General features: G+C 31.7%; 1 protein-coding gene across 4 annotated transcripts in view; it reads left to right on the top strand.

The window, feature by feature from the left end:
- The first annotated feature begins 4,535 nt into the window (after positions 1-4,535).
- Positions 4,536-15,088, top strand: part of LOC139503532 (cytosolic 5'-nucleotidase 3-like) — a 29,854-nt gene continuing 19,301 nt past the window's right edge. The window contains exon 1 of one of the 4 annotated variants that reach the window (XM_071293325.1): positions 4,536-4,651. In XM_071293325.1, the coding sequence (XP_071149426.1) occupies positions 4,586-4,651 (66 nt within the window). In that variant the 5' untranslated portion in view covers positions 4,536-4,585. The remainder of the gene's footprint in view (positions 4,652-15,088) is intronic. The other 3 variants (XM_071293330.1, XM_071293326.1, XM_071293328.1) reach the window with 3 other exon arrangements.

The following is a 15,088-nucleotide window of genomic DNA, read 5'->3' as shown; positions in this document are numbered from 1 at the left end:
GTTTCCAGACAATAACTTGTGGAATGGTGTATGGATCTCATTGAAATTAAGTATACCAAAAGTTTCCAAACCACTAAGGGATGGTATAGGATTGCCATCGAGGGTTATGGCTAAAATTGTTTAGGAATTAGGGGCAAAAAAGGGGACAACAAGGGTTTCACCACATAATTTTATAAATTCTTTTGGATATATAGACCTTCATGAATTTATTATAACATCTTTTAATTATAGCTTAGAAACTGGATCTTTTTCGGTTAGTCAGAAACAAGGAGTATAATAGCATGCATTCCAAAAGGGGGTAAATCAAAATTTCAATTAAAAAACTGGAGACCTATCACTTTATTAAATGTTAATACAAAAATTGCATCAGTTGCATTAGCAAATAGAATAAAACCTTTTCTTGGGGTTATAATTAGTGAAACACAGCAAGGTTTCATAAAGGGAAGGTATATTGGAGAATGTGCCAGGCTTTTTTTTGACATTATGGAAAAGGCAGAAGATGATAATCTATCAGGTCTTTTACTTTATTAGACTTTGAGAAAGCTTTTGATACTCTTGAGTGGTCATTTATAGACTTGGCTTTGTCTTTTTTAGGATTTGGTCCATTTTTTTGTAGATGGGTCAGGACCTTATATTCAGAATCTCAGAGCTGTATTATAAATAATGGACATTGCTCTCAATCTTTTAATATTGGTCGGGGTGTTAGACAAGGTGATCCTTTATCTCCTTATCTCTTTATATTATCTTTAAAACTTATGAGCGCTGCACTTAAAAATAACCCAGATATAAATGCATGTATGATGAATTAAAAAAGGGGGGATGTAAAAAAAGATATTGTGGAAGGAGGAACAATTTTTTCAGAAATATTTCTCTTTTTTTGCAAATAAAAGGGGGGTTTAATTTGCTACAGCAAAGTGTCTTGCACAAAAGATAAAAAAAAAAAGGGCTAATTTTTGGTGTTTTTTTGGGGGGGTCAATTCGCAGCAGCATAGTGTATTGCAGAAAAGCAAACAATCGAATATAAACTCAAATCATATAACCAATTCTTAGTTCTTTGACTACAGTTATTCTGTGTCAGAAACCCTATTATGTGTCAAATATTTAATTACAATCTAAATTCAGACCTGTAACCAACTGTTCAGGGTTGGACCTCTGCTGTCGTATCAAGCTGCGCTCGGCGAAGCAATTTATTTGTACATAAATTAGGCCGTTAGTTTTCTCGTTTCAATTGTTTAACATTTTTCATTTTGGGGCCTTTTATAGATGACTATGCGGTATGGGCTGTTCTCTTGTGGTTCATTTTTGTATAAATGTCTATAATATGATCTTATATGTAAAGCCGCTTTCATAGTCTCTATGGTGGGTTGCTGTTTCATCTCCATCTAATTTTTAACCTCCTTGTTTTGACCAACCAATAAGTTCTTAACGTAAGTGTGTTAAAAATAAAGGCTATGTCAGGAACGTGTTGTTCAGAGGTTGTCATTTGTTGATGTGGTTCATAGGTGTTTCTCAATTCTTGAATTTTATAAAGATTGGACCGTTGGTTTTAAAATTTTCCTGATTGAATGGTTTTACACTAGTATTTTTTGTGAAGACAGTGTACCTTAACTTATAGGATAATGTTTTCCTTTTTACAAATTATAGCTTGGATGTAGAGTTGTCTTCTTAAATCTATGTAAAAGTTATTTAACATTTATGGAATAAACTTAAATAATTATATATCTCATAAAATTGAAGCTTAGTACTTACTTTGCTATGAAAGATAATTGTATAAAAGAAAAATGTTAAGAACTACAGCGGGATAAAAAAAAACACAGTTAATTTTTTATTCGACCGCAATTTTTTTTTTTATCGTATAATGGTATGATGTCGTCGTTTGCGTCGTCTTCTCCGTCGTCCGAAGACACATTGGTTTCCGGAAAATAACTTTAGTTTAAGTGAATGGATCTTTATGAATATATTAAAGAAGGTTTAATACCACAAAAGAAAGGTTGTGATTGATTTTTGGGATGATAGTTCCAACCGTTTAGGAAAAGGGTCCAAAACAAACATTTTTCTAGTTTCAGAAAAATAACTTGTGTATAAGTATTTCAATTGCTCTGAAATTGTACCACAATGTTTAAAAACAAGTAGAAGGTTAGGATTCATTGTAAGGGTTATGGGACAAACAGTTCAGGAATTAAGGGTAAAAAAGGGGCCAAAAACAAGATTTTTTTCTAGCTTCCGGACAATTACTTGTGTGTTAGTGTATGGATCTCTCTGATATTGATCCACAAGGTTCCATATAAAAAAGGAAAGGCTTGGATTGAGTGTGGGATTAATTGCCCCACACATGTTGGAATTAAGGGCCAAAAAGAAGCATTTTTCTAGTTTCCAGACAACAACTTGTGTTTAAGTGTATAGATCTCTCTGAAATCATACTACAAGGTTCCATACTAAAAAGGAAATGATGAGATTGAGTTTTGGGGGTTATTGCTCCAAGGGGAGTTTCAATAAGTTGGGGGTTTCCAATTTTTTGAAGGAATTCATATTTAATTTTTTTCAAAATTTTTCAAATTTCGAATTTTTGAAAAGTTTCAAGAAGAAATTTGCAATTATACAGTATTGCTCAATAGATTTGTAAGATCTTTGAACACATTTATTTTGTGTCAGAAACCTTTACCTTTCTAACATTTGCAGTTATAATTTAAAAAAAAAATTTAAATAAATTTTCTGATTGTTTATGGTTTTCGACACAAGAAAAGTAATTTCATCTGGAAAGAAATGGGCTGCTATTTTATTTGCGAGTGTTTTGAATTAAGATCAGGAAATCGATAACTAGTAAAAAAAATATTGTAAGGAATGCATGTTATTTTATTACTTAATTGTGCATTCATAATTTGTATGGTTGATGGCTCTAATTTTTTACCGATGGATAATATATTAAATATGCATGTACACTGTGGTGTTAATTTTTTTACTTATCAACTTATTTCAATCAATTATGACTGATTTTTATGATGTTTATATGCTCTTTAAAAAAGTTAACACAAGTAAAACTAAGATTATAATTTTTTCTGGTGGTAGATTACCCAAAAATATTAACTTTATATATGACGGAAATGCATTGGAGATAGTCAATGAATTGACATATCTTGGGTTGAATTTTTCAAGAACAGGTAGCTTTATGAGTGCTAAGAAAACTTTAGTTAGAAAAGCATATAAAGCAATGTATGAAGTATTGAAAAAGGGGAGGTTGCACAACTTGTCAGTGAAATCACAATATGATCTTTTTGATAAAATTGTGAAGCCAATTCTCCTGTATGGGTGTGAGATTTGGGGTTTCAGTAATACTGATATTATAGAAAAAGTGCACTTAAAATTTTGTAAACTATTATTAAACCTTAAGAAGTCGACACCGAATTTTATGATTTATGGTGAACTTGGTATTTATCCCATGTCTTTATATATACAGCTGCGTATGGTTAATTTTTGGTCAAAAATGGTAAATGGGGATGATAACAGGATTGCTAAAATACTATACAAATACATGTTCTTGAAAAGTTCTGACAACCAATTTAGGTCAGATTGGTTGAAATACGTTAAAGATATATTAGATAAGTGTGGATACAGCAATATATGGTTGTCACAAGGAAATTTTAATCCAAAGTGGTTGGGTATTAGTTTAAAACAAAAGTTATTTGATCAGTTTCAACAGAAATGGAGAGCTGATATTGACTGTTCGTCAAAAGGTTTGGCCTTCAAATTGTATAAACAAAATTTTGAATTTGAGGAATATCTGAATATTTTAATTAAGTGATAAAGATAGAATAACATATTGTAGATTTCGAACGGGTAACCATAAGTTACCGATCGAAACTGGTAGATGGAATAAGATTGAGCGAAACCTTAGATATTGTAACTTATGTCATTGTAACGAGATTGGTGATGAATTTCATTACACTTTGCAGTGTAGTTCTTTGGCAAATTTTCGATCCCAATATTTGGATACTTTTTTCTTGCACAGATGTAACATACTAAAATTTGGAAAACTATCTCAGTTAAAAATTAAAAAATAAGTTGAAAAAGCTGTGCAAATTTATCAGGGTTATAACTTTTCAAGTGAGTCTTCCTGGTTAATCACCACTCTTCGCTACTATACTGTTTATTTTATTTTATTTGATATTTGCATCTCATCTTGTCATGTGTGTTTGTGTTATGTTATATAACTTTTGATGAACTTCTTTGTACCATTGTAATTTTATGGTGTTTGAGAAATAAAGAAAATCTTTTATTAACCCTGTTTTTTGGGAAGCAAAACTAATCTATTCTATTCCATTCAGGCTATGATACATTTTAAAATTTTCTACTTACTTCATATAAAAAAACAAGCATTTATATTGATATGTTTTTGTTTTTTATTGTGTCGATAAATAAAATATGATAACGAGACCTTTTCGACATATTATTGGAAGCGGACGTCCAAGAAGACACGTACTGGTCGATCTCGTTATCCGGAGTTTACTGATTCCTTTTCCGAATTTGGTTTTTATTTAGATTATTCTAAAGGGGAGGTAAGCAGAAATATAATCGAACAAAAATTTGAATGAGAACATTTTCTTTGGTAAAACGTTACTTCAGCAAAACTCCCTACATAAAACTATATCAGATGGTAATACAATTGTCAAATTAGAAGTTTTCAAAAAAAAATTCTGAGGGAATCGTTTCAAAGACAAAACAATGATGTCAATTTTTGTAACTCATAAAATTACTTTTGACTACTACTAGTACTAGAAAAACAAAGTCAAAGGATATCCTAGTCCAAATAATTATGACGTCTTGAAAGGCTATTATAATTTTTTTCTTTGACGCCTTACATCGACGTCGATGTAAGGCGTCAAAGAAAAAAATTATAATAGCCTTTCAAGACGTCATAATTATTTGGACTAAGGATATCCATCATAGAATTATTTAGATAGTCGACCTAGAAGCAAGTACCTGTTGTATGTATCCATGAGAAAAAACTCATTTCATGCACCACAAAAAAATACACAAAAAGCAATGGAACAGTGCTTTTATCTGTTTATCATGTTTATTGGGTTTGTTCATTTTCAAATTCACAGTGAGGACTTCAGAAATTGCAAGGTGCAAAAGAACTCTCTCCTTGTATCACATATCTGACATTCTTTCCAACATGTCCAACTAGATTTTAAAATAGCACAAAAAAGAAATAGCTAGTTAGCGTTTGAGAAATAATTGATGCGTGCAAGCTAGAAGTTTTAACATGGGTAGGCATTTAATATATTTGTGATTATTTTATCAATTATTGCGATTATGATTAGGACAAGTAAGGGGCTTGCGGGTATTCATCAGTTTTATTCTAAATATAGGATTTCGCTATTTTTTCTATAAAAGAACTTTATGAGGGGGGATAGGAGGGGTCTTGATCCCGAAATCCCGGACTTGAAAAAACGAAATCCCGAGGTTCCGAATTTAAATAAAGCAAATCCCGACATCCCGAAATCTGAAAAAAAGGATTCCTGGATCCCGAAAGGGTCAATCCCGAAATCCCGAGCTTAAAAACACCCGATCCCGGAGTCCCGATAAAGGTCCTATCCCCCCTCCTTTATCATATATACTTAAAGTCATATGAAACGAGTGAGTGGTGAAAAATAATGTTTATTCAATTCTTGGACCTATGCTTGTATATACCATAAACTTAGTCTTCTGTGCACGATTTTTCATTTTTTACGCAAATACATCGTTTAATCGTAATTTTTTTTCTCTATGTCTGTTATGATTTAACAAATATGGCTACTCATTAAATGCCCTGTTTTGAAGCCATAGTTTACCGATTGTCACCTTATAGTAAACAAATAACAAAAAGCATGGGTATTGATCGCGTGTTTAACATGTATAATCAGATAATTGTTTATTTTAATGACAGATCCATGCGTATTGCGATCAACGGATTTTTACGAGGAGGGTCATGCTCAGGTCACTATGCATACGGAAAATATGTCGGCGAATTGCTTAAAAATAAGTAAACTTCTTCTAAATGTGGACAAATTAAAGAATTTCACCCAGAAAAAAGTATATGTACATAAGTTGTATAATAAAAACTATCCATTAAGTTATAAAAAACATATACTTCTATGCATATTTTTTTTAATTTAAGGTTTCTTATGACTTTAATAGAAAAAAAATAAAATAAAAAATGGGGTCATTGTTCATTTAAGCTCATAATCTACCTTCGAAAGAAGCATGCATGCATATTTGTTAAGGAACTTTTTTCAGTTGAATTGATATAAGAAATAGAGATATTATTAAAAAAAAGAACTAAATTACAGAAATAGCCAAAATTTAACAATTGTTTAGTTTAAGTACAGCCTATTGGAAAAATTTAAAAAATCATGAAAATAGAGATCACTGATGAGTTAAAAAAAAGATATTTCAATTTTAATGCCAAAAAATTGTATTTTTGCATCATTTAGGAGACAATTAAGACTTTTAACCATGGAAGTAATATTTAAAAGGAATAACAACGTCGTCACTTCAAAGATTTCATCTGCGTTACCGCCAATCTTTTGATAACTCAATAATTGGTTCAATATCTGGCATGGAAGTTGATTCTCTGCATGTGATCACTGACAATTTTTGGTCATTTTCGTGTTCACGGAAAATTACGAACAGACAAGTTTTTGTTGTATATAGTATATATATATGTGCGCGAAGTAACCCAAATTGTCCATTCGTTACATTACGTTAATGTACACTGCCGAAAATAGACATTCGTTCAATTTTTATTTTAGTCCAATTTTCCTATTTCTGTTAAGTTCGATCAATATTACTTCCATGGTTCGATCTTGATAGATTGAGCCAACAGTTAACACATATGAAATTGGAGAACAAGGCTGGGTCATTTTCACATTTAATATTTAAAGACAGTTAAAAAGCCATTTCCTATTTTTTTTTTTTTTTTTTTGTGTATTTTTTTCACTACCATTACTACAGAAGTACTGAATTACCAGACAATAATTGGTAATACCGCATCTTCTAATTTTTATATCTGTTACATATATAACAATTAAATGATATAAAGAAACAATAATGACAATTAGGTAATGGGATTCAAAAATAATGACTGGGAAAGCCACCATTTGCAAAATAAGTTTTGAGGCTTTGCAAATCTTTGAAGTTTTCTTTTGGTATTGATACTGAAATTAAAAAATAAATGTTACACAGGCAATAATTATATAATACACAATAGCAGGCAATGAATATGTTTTGTCAGGCAAAGGTAATAATATACATGTATTTCACATTCATAAACAGTAAGTTTGCAATCCACAGCCATGAGCAATAAACATTGAAACACAATCAAAGCAAGGTTGGCAAAAAAGTGGTCAATACTAGTATTGACCATGCCAGTGGTAAATACCGGTAATTACCGGGAAATACTGGCAAATACCGGCAAATACTGGTCGATTGAAATTTTGAGTGGTCTTTACTATAAAAACCATTCTTTACCTGGTCAATTATAATTACTATCAATAATTAAATATAGAAAGTGTTCAAATCATTTTTAATGCTTTCAATTCTATTTCTATTGTAAATTCAAACAGGGATCTATATTGATTAATGTGTAGTAAAAGATAAAAACTTTTTGTCCCTGCTTCAAAATTTCTATTTCCAGCATGAAGAATGGGTTTAGTCACGTTTCTCCAACATTTGATAATTAGACTAAAACAACATTAGGGATTAGGGGGTCCTCATAAGGACTGGCATCGTGATAATCACCTGTATTTCACCTATATCAGGTCTTAACTAAAATATTGTAAAATTGGATATTGTTAAAAAATATTTATATTAAAACATTAACAAACCATATGTTCACTGACTGTACCTCATTTTAGTAATTTATTCTATTACTTGATATATTTTTGTATTTGTGTTACATGTAGATGTTAAAATCTAAACCGATGCAAAACAGCCAAGTTTTATTTATGTAAAAAGTCACAAAAGCGATTGTCTTCTAGTGCGAAGAACCGTATATCTACCTAGACGTTCTGTCTGTATATCACTAGAGCCGAAGCCAGTTTTCGTGGTATACTGTCTTAGTAGATGAATAGTCAGTCGTATATCTATCCACTTTTTCCACGAAAACGGATCTGATACAAAGTGGGTACATCACATCGCGTCGTGATCTATATAGTGTTTAACTGTGGGAACTGGCTTGGTGAATATTGTGCACTACTAGTATTTTCGATTTGTTACTTAAGTTTTGGATAATTAATGCAAGTTGACTAAGAATTTCGAATAAACTGTGATAATAAACTGCGTTTTGTACTTTTATATAAGATTAATGACTCAAGATATATAAATTCTTAATAGCTCTCAAAATATAAAATGTTAATTTTTATTCAAGATCGCAACATTGTAATCTATAATACATTATTATGAAAAATAGAGAACAAAAAAGTACGGAAACGGATACTGGATGTGTAGTGATTGATAATTTAGTCTTAGATTATTTGTTGCTTGTTTATGTATGTTTTTGTATAGTTCTTTTATCGTTCTGTTGCACCAATGTCTCAAGATAAGGGGGAGTGTTGGAGCCTGTAATTCGGTGGTTGTCGTTGCTGTGTAATATATTCGTTTTTCGTTCATTATATTGTACATACTAAATTAGGCCGTTAGTTTTCTCGTTTGAATTGTTAAACATTTATTTTCTCGGGTCCGTTTAAAGCTGACTATGCGGTATGACTTTGCTCATTGTTGAAGGCCGTACGGTGATCTATATTTGTTAATGTCTGTGTCATTTGGTCTCTTGTGAATAGTTGTCTCATTGGCAATCATACCACATCTTCTTTTTTTTGTATACATTGTAATTGTTAACTTCTGTTTCATTTGGTCTCTTGTAGAGAGTTGTCTTATTGTCTATCATACCATGCACATCTTTTTTTATATAAAATAAAAAATTACATCACTGTGTTAGACTATATGGACTTTTACAATTTTGGGAGACTATTAAAAAAATGTATATATCATATATACATTTTTTAATAGTCTACATTTTTTAAAAGTCTCCAATATCTTTAAAAATTATATACCTTTTTAACAATATTTTGGTCAAGAACAGGTGAATTACAGGTAGATATCAAGACCCAGTCCTTAAGGGCATATCCAACAGTTTATTTTTGACGGTGAGAATTTTTTCCCGTAAAGATATTTCATTCTTCAATTGACAGAGAATAAAATTTTGCCAAAAAAAATAGTTGTTGTCGATTTCGTTTTTGCAAAAAAAACTGTTGAAAATTGGACATTTTTGCAATTTTGAAGAAACAAACGTTTTTTATTTAAAAAAAATAAGTATGATTTTTTAATCAACATATACTTATATAATGGGGCTCAAATTGAAGCAACCTAGTTCAAGATGGTTAGAAAAATCTAACTTTACCATTTAAAGAATTAATTCTTACTCAAATAAAGCCAAAAACACGTTATAAATTCGTTTCTGTGTGTCGGTCTATAGTACAAAGCAGGGTTAATTTTCATATTATATTTACATTTAATGTTTTTGTTCTGATTATTCATTTTATATGCCACTTGACGTCCGTCATCCATAATCATTATTTATTTTACCGTTACTTTACAAAGAAGTGTTTTTCTTACACTGATTTATATTACACTGTCTATATAATTTCACATATCGAAATCAATAAAGAGCATGTGAAATTTTGCAACCAAACACTTGTGATCACTTGTCTAAAATCTCTCCGACTCTATATTATATATTCATGTTGCAGTTTTGTTTTTTTCTTTCTTTACAGGCTTCTAATTTAAAAAAAAAAATCTGTATGTTGACTCTTAGTGTTTTGAATTATATGTGTCGTTGGGTTGCTGTCGTATTAATGTATTATACCTTTAAAATCTTTTTCATAAAAAAGGGATTGATTGGGTATAGAAATATTCACATCTCTGGACTGATCCCGTCCAACAGTTACGTGTATATATCTCAGATGTATAAATTTGCAGCCTCGTTTAGTCGAAATAAAAATGTCGTAATATCAGACGCATAGAGCAAGGAATGTTTCGCGCTATCTATACGTTAAAATACCATCTAAATAAATGGTTGAAGCGATATACGAACTTCGAATAAAATCTATAAACAACATCAAAGGTCACATGAATCTTCAAATAAGTCGCATCTGTTGCGCCTTTTGCAGTTGTAGATGAAAAAAATACTTTGATTAACAAAACAGTTCAGTAAGACATTAACTTGGAGAATAAACGAAACGGCCGTATGTTGAATGTTATTATAAATTGTGGCCATTTTTTTCGTGTGTTTTTGCTTTTATGACATATTTACAATATATAAGTATATGAAATTGACACGGTAATTTTTCCACATAAACGAGCCTGACTGCCGTGGTATAACGCTTCAATATATGAGTTATTGCATATATACACAATGGAAATTGTTTTCTGTTCTACTGCCCTCTACATAGTTTGGCTGCATACAATGTAACCACTGATGTAGACATTGATTATTCAAACAAATGAATTCAAAGAGAAAGATGCGGAAAGAAATTTTAAAATTTTCATTTAGAAATAAGATATAAAATAAAAATAAAATACCAAAACTGGAGTACTGTTTGAGACACTTATCATTTGAGAACTAATGATTATGCATCACTATACCCGTGCTCCAGTGGCAAATATCTCACGCATATTTACGACGAGGCGAGAATGGATCTGAAGTAAATGATTGATAAATGTACATTATCAAGATATAAAGAGTGTACTAGCGGTAAAATGTATGCCGTACTAGATAAAGTTGAATAATGATCAAAATATTGACTTAAGCTATTAGCCCCCCACCCCCAATTTCGAATTATGGTATTTCGATGGCTGTTTTTTTTCCCAATCCTGTTATGGATCCGCTGACTTAAGAGGGCGTGTCTAATTAGTCAAGACCTACACTGGTTTTTTGTTTGTTAAATTATATTTATTCCCTCATACATAAGTAAACACCAACATCGTCAGATATTTTCCACTTGTATGTCAGTGTATATATTACAATGTTTTCCTAGTTCAATGTTTTTTTATTACTGTGTCATCTTTTGTTTTACATTGTTTTCCGGTTAAAGGTCGTATTTATTTAAAGAGCTACTGTAAACATATTAGCACTTCAACGCAAAGCTAGATGCATGATAAATGTTAGTTTTACGCCGTATTTTATTTTTCTCAAGAAACCATTTTTGGGATACGATTGCTGTCAAGCAATCTGTAGACTTTTACCATTGACCCTATGATACACTCCCTCACGTCATTCGTTTTATTCTAAACATTCAGCAACATCTCAGATTCTTATGATTGTCTTGCTTTAAAAGGTAAAAACAAGCAAAACAATTGAACATAAACAACTTTCCTGTAATGTTTTACTCATAATCTTCATGTGTGATATTTTCCTTGACTTATATGCGTGTTTTTAACAATACGGAAAATCAGAATTAAACAGTATTTATATTTAGTGTTTTTATAAATTTAGAAACACGTCAGAGGGAATTCCCAAATTTTGATAACTTGCGAGAGTTCTCTGAAAGCCGATCGATAATTCTATTTCTGTCACAAGAACTGAAGTGGAGTAATTCTATATTTTACCGTTATGAAACTGATATTTGATACTGTACTCTCATAAAGAAATGGAGAACCATTCATCATATCATTTAATAAACGTTCTTGTTCCAAATCGCAAGTCGCGGTTTGTTTATGTATTAATGCCCATGCGTGGTCTCACTAATTAGAGACAAAAAGAATTGTAGAGACAAAAAGCGTCAAGAAGCGACAAGAAGAATAATATAAGCAACAAGAAACTATTTAGCGACAAGAAAACATTTTTTTATTTATATTTATACTTATTCGAAATAAATATTAAAAAGATATGCAAAAGAAAACAATTTCAACGACAGGAAAATTAATTTTGATAGGGAAAAAAATTAAACTTGTAAATCTAATTCAGTTGCTACATTTATTTACATGATATTTTATATAAGGTATCACAGGAAGTATTACCTTTACCCTGTCATTTTATGGTATTACTTTTACTTGTGTTTTAGAACAATAATATATTTTGATTTTTATTTGTTTTTAAAACTATTTTTGTACAATATATAATTAACTTGCAAAATGCATTATTTGTGCATAATTGTCCAGAAAATACATACACAAATTGTGAAATACAAATTAAGAACTGAAATCAAACAAGAGGAAAACATAACTAAAACGTGAATATTTTTCATCATTTTATTTAGTGTATTGTCTCATTTAACGATATATATCATGTTTATGCATATAGATTGAAGATTAAAGGAAACTGATGACAATCTTGAGTTTTCAACAGTCAGGTGTTCACTATTCGGTACAATAATTGTATATTCTGGTGCATGTAATAGATGAAGGTGTTAATGGATGTTATTGTAGCAATTAAACAAAGGACACGCACCTAGCTAATCTCATTTGATGCTCTGAATTGTGTATTACCTTAGAGTGAAGCCACAGCTAATGTTGGTCCTATCAGGAAAAATTAATTGTACAGTTAGGAAGGAAATAATATTTCATGTTTTTTTTTTATTAAATCCTTCAAAAGGAAGGTGACAAATCTTTGTTTTTATTTTCATTTTATAGCGTTTACATTTCCTTTGCTCTTACACATGTTTAATTTCTTCATATAAAAAGTAGACAATCTCTTCCTCGAATTTTTTTTATTTCTTCATCTTTCAATATAATCCTAAAAAATATTTTGATGTATGTGATAACAAAATGTATTCCTGTCGCTAAATAGCTTCTTGTTGCTTTTTGTCACTAATTTTTTTTCTTCTTGTCGCTTCTTGACGATTTTTGTCGCTAATTAGTGAGACCCCCACATGCGTGTAGTTTTCCTGATTTCAAGGGGTATCAGATTGAGTGATTCCCCGCTTCATTGATTAATTTGAAACTCATGGGATTCTTTCTATGTCTGTCTGCATATGGAGGGCTATTGTTGTTGCACAATTTTAAATCATATGCATAATTTAAATGAAAATAAATGTTTCATCGTAAAAATTTCCAATAACACCCCTTCAGCAGAAATGGAATCTTCCATATTATCGTTTCGAGTTGTCTCCCTTTTCGAAGTATTGGTCAAGAAGAATTAACTCGTTAATGCCGATAAACGTCGTATTATATTAAGAACGATCTCAATGTAAACAGAGGAGTGTGTACGGAAAGGAGTCATGCCATCTGACCCAAAGGAACGTCAATAACTAAAGAGTAAGAAATGGGGTTCCTCCTAAACTGGTCCGCCGTTCTATATATAGCTTCGCACCGAAGGTCAGTGTACATAACGATAAGTGAACACAACAGGGGTCCAGTTTAGGGTTCCTCCTAGAATTACGGTGATAAGATACGGAAGCAAGTTAACTCGTACCGCGGCATTGGAACCAAAAAAGTTAACTTGTACTACTGGGAAGTCGTACCATTCAGAAAAATATATTAAAAAATATGTTTTATGGGTTTCTGTTTGTAAACTTAATAGAAATAGTGTGAGTTCGTGGTCTAGTGGTTAAGACCGATGGCTACAGTGCTGAAGGTCCCGAGTTCGATTCTCACTCGGGGTGCTAAAAATATCAGTACATTAGAAGGGTAATTTTCACCCTCTCACACACATCTCTGGTACCCAAACCGGAGTTTAAACTAGAATGGATACGTTGGGGGCCTCGGTTGGTCAAGTTGTTCCCTACTTTGACCTGGAGATCAATCTTCTGATATCTCTCTGGTTTGTCTGTTTCCACCGAGTGGCCCGGTGGTTCTCTCCGAGTACTTCGGCTTCCTCCACCTTAATAACAGACTTCCCGGTGTCCTAGCACTCCCTCTGTGTTTGGTGGGGATTGATTGTCCTTGTAAAAATAATTGTCGTAGAAATATACGTTAGTGACACATCTCCATTAATCCCGTTAGGGAGTGTACATGGATGCCACTGTACCCTCGCAGCTTTCGAGGGGTTCTTCGGATATCGGAGGCATTTACCAGTACATACATACACAGAAATAAAGTTGAATTACTTGAATTTTACACAGGAGTTAAATGAAAACTTAGACAAAAATAAAGAATGTGTTAAAGCATTAATGTTTTAACTGATCTTTCAAACTAGAACATAGGCGGATCCAGGCCCCCCCCCCTTTTTCGTGGAAATAAATTGGTTGATTATAAAGGGAATCATTGAAGCATGACTGGAGCGAGCCCCCTCTTAGGTCAGTCAGCGGGCTCCCCCTTAGGAAAAGTTCTGGATCCGCCACTGTAGAACTTAATCCAGAGGAAAGTTAAAACATTGCTTTAACTGTACTTTATTAAAATTGAACATGTTGAATATATATATATCCAATTTAAGTTAATTAAAGCTGTAATCCATGATCACAAATTGAATGCTATGTTTACAATTGTTGAAAGCCATGTGCTTTTTTTGCGGGGAAAATGCGGACCCCCTTAACAGGAATCAGTTACATTTCATTGTTATTTATAGACAGTAAAAATAATTTTGGCAATCATTTTGACTAACTGCTAAGATTTAATTATTCATGAAAAATTTTCTTCGGGTGAAACTGTTAATACTTTAATTATCTACATCTGCCACAGTATTTTCTATCCAATATACAAGGAACATTAGCTACAAATTGGTCATTGTACTTTCAAATTATATACATTTTACAAACTTAAGAGGTATTGGGTGAAAGTAACTTATATTATGTATATTCATCATTTAACACCATTTGAATGCATTTAAATAAGTTGGTACGAGTTAGCAATGGTACGAGTTTGCATTGGTACAAGTTTTTTTAGTGGTACGAGTTTACAATGGTACAGGATAACTATAATTCGATAAAACACATTAAGTACATGGCTCATACACTTGTAACGGGGATTGGCTATTCTTTAAGTTGAGTGACTATTCAGATTGTTACATTTTGCATTTGCAGTTGAATTAGTTTAGAGATTAATACTATCCAGCTGTACCAGGGTTACTGGCCAAAAATGCTTGAGACTCCCGCATGTTCATATTATTTTGCGG

This window comes from Mytilus edulis, chromosome 14, assembly GCF_963676685.1.
Source record: "Mytilus edulis chromosome 14, xbMytEdul2.2, whole genome shotgun sequence".
Lineage (NCBI taxonomy): Eukaryota > Metazoa > Mollusca > Bivalvia > Mytilida > Mytilidae > Mytilus > Mytilus edulis.
The sequence above is the reverse complement of the archived record's forward strand: the minus strand, read 5'-3'. Positions and strand labels throughout refer to the sequence as shown.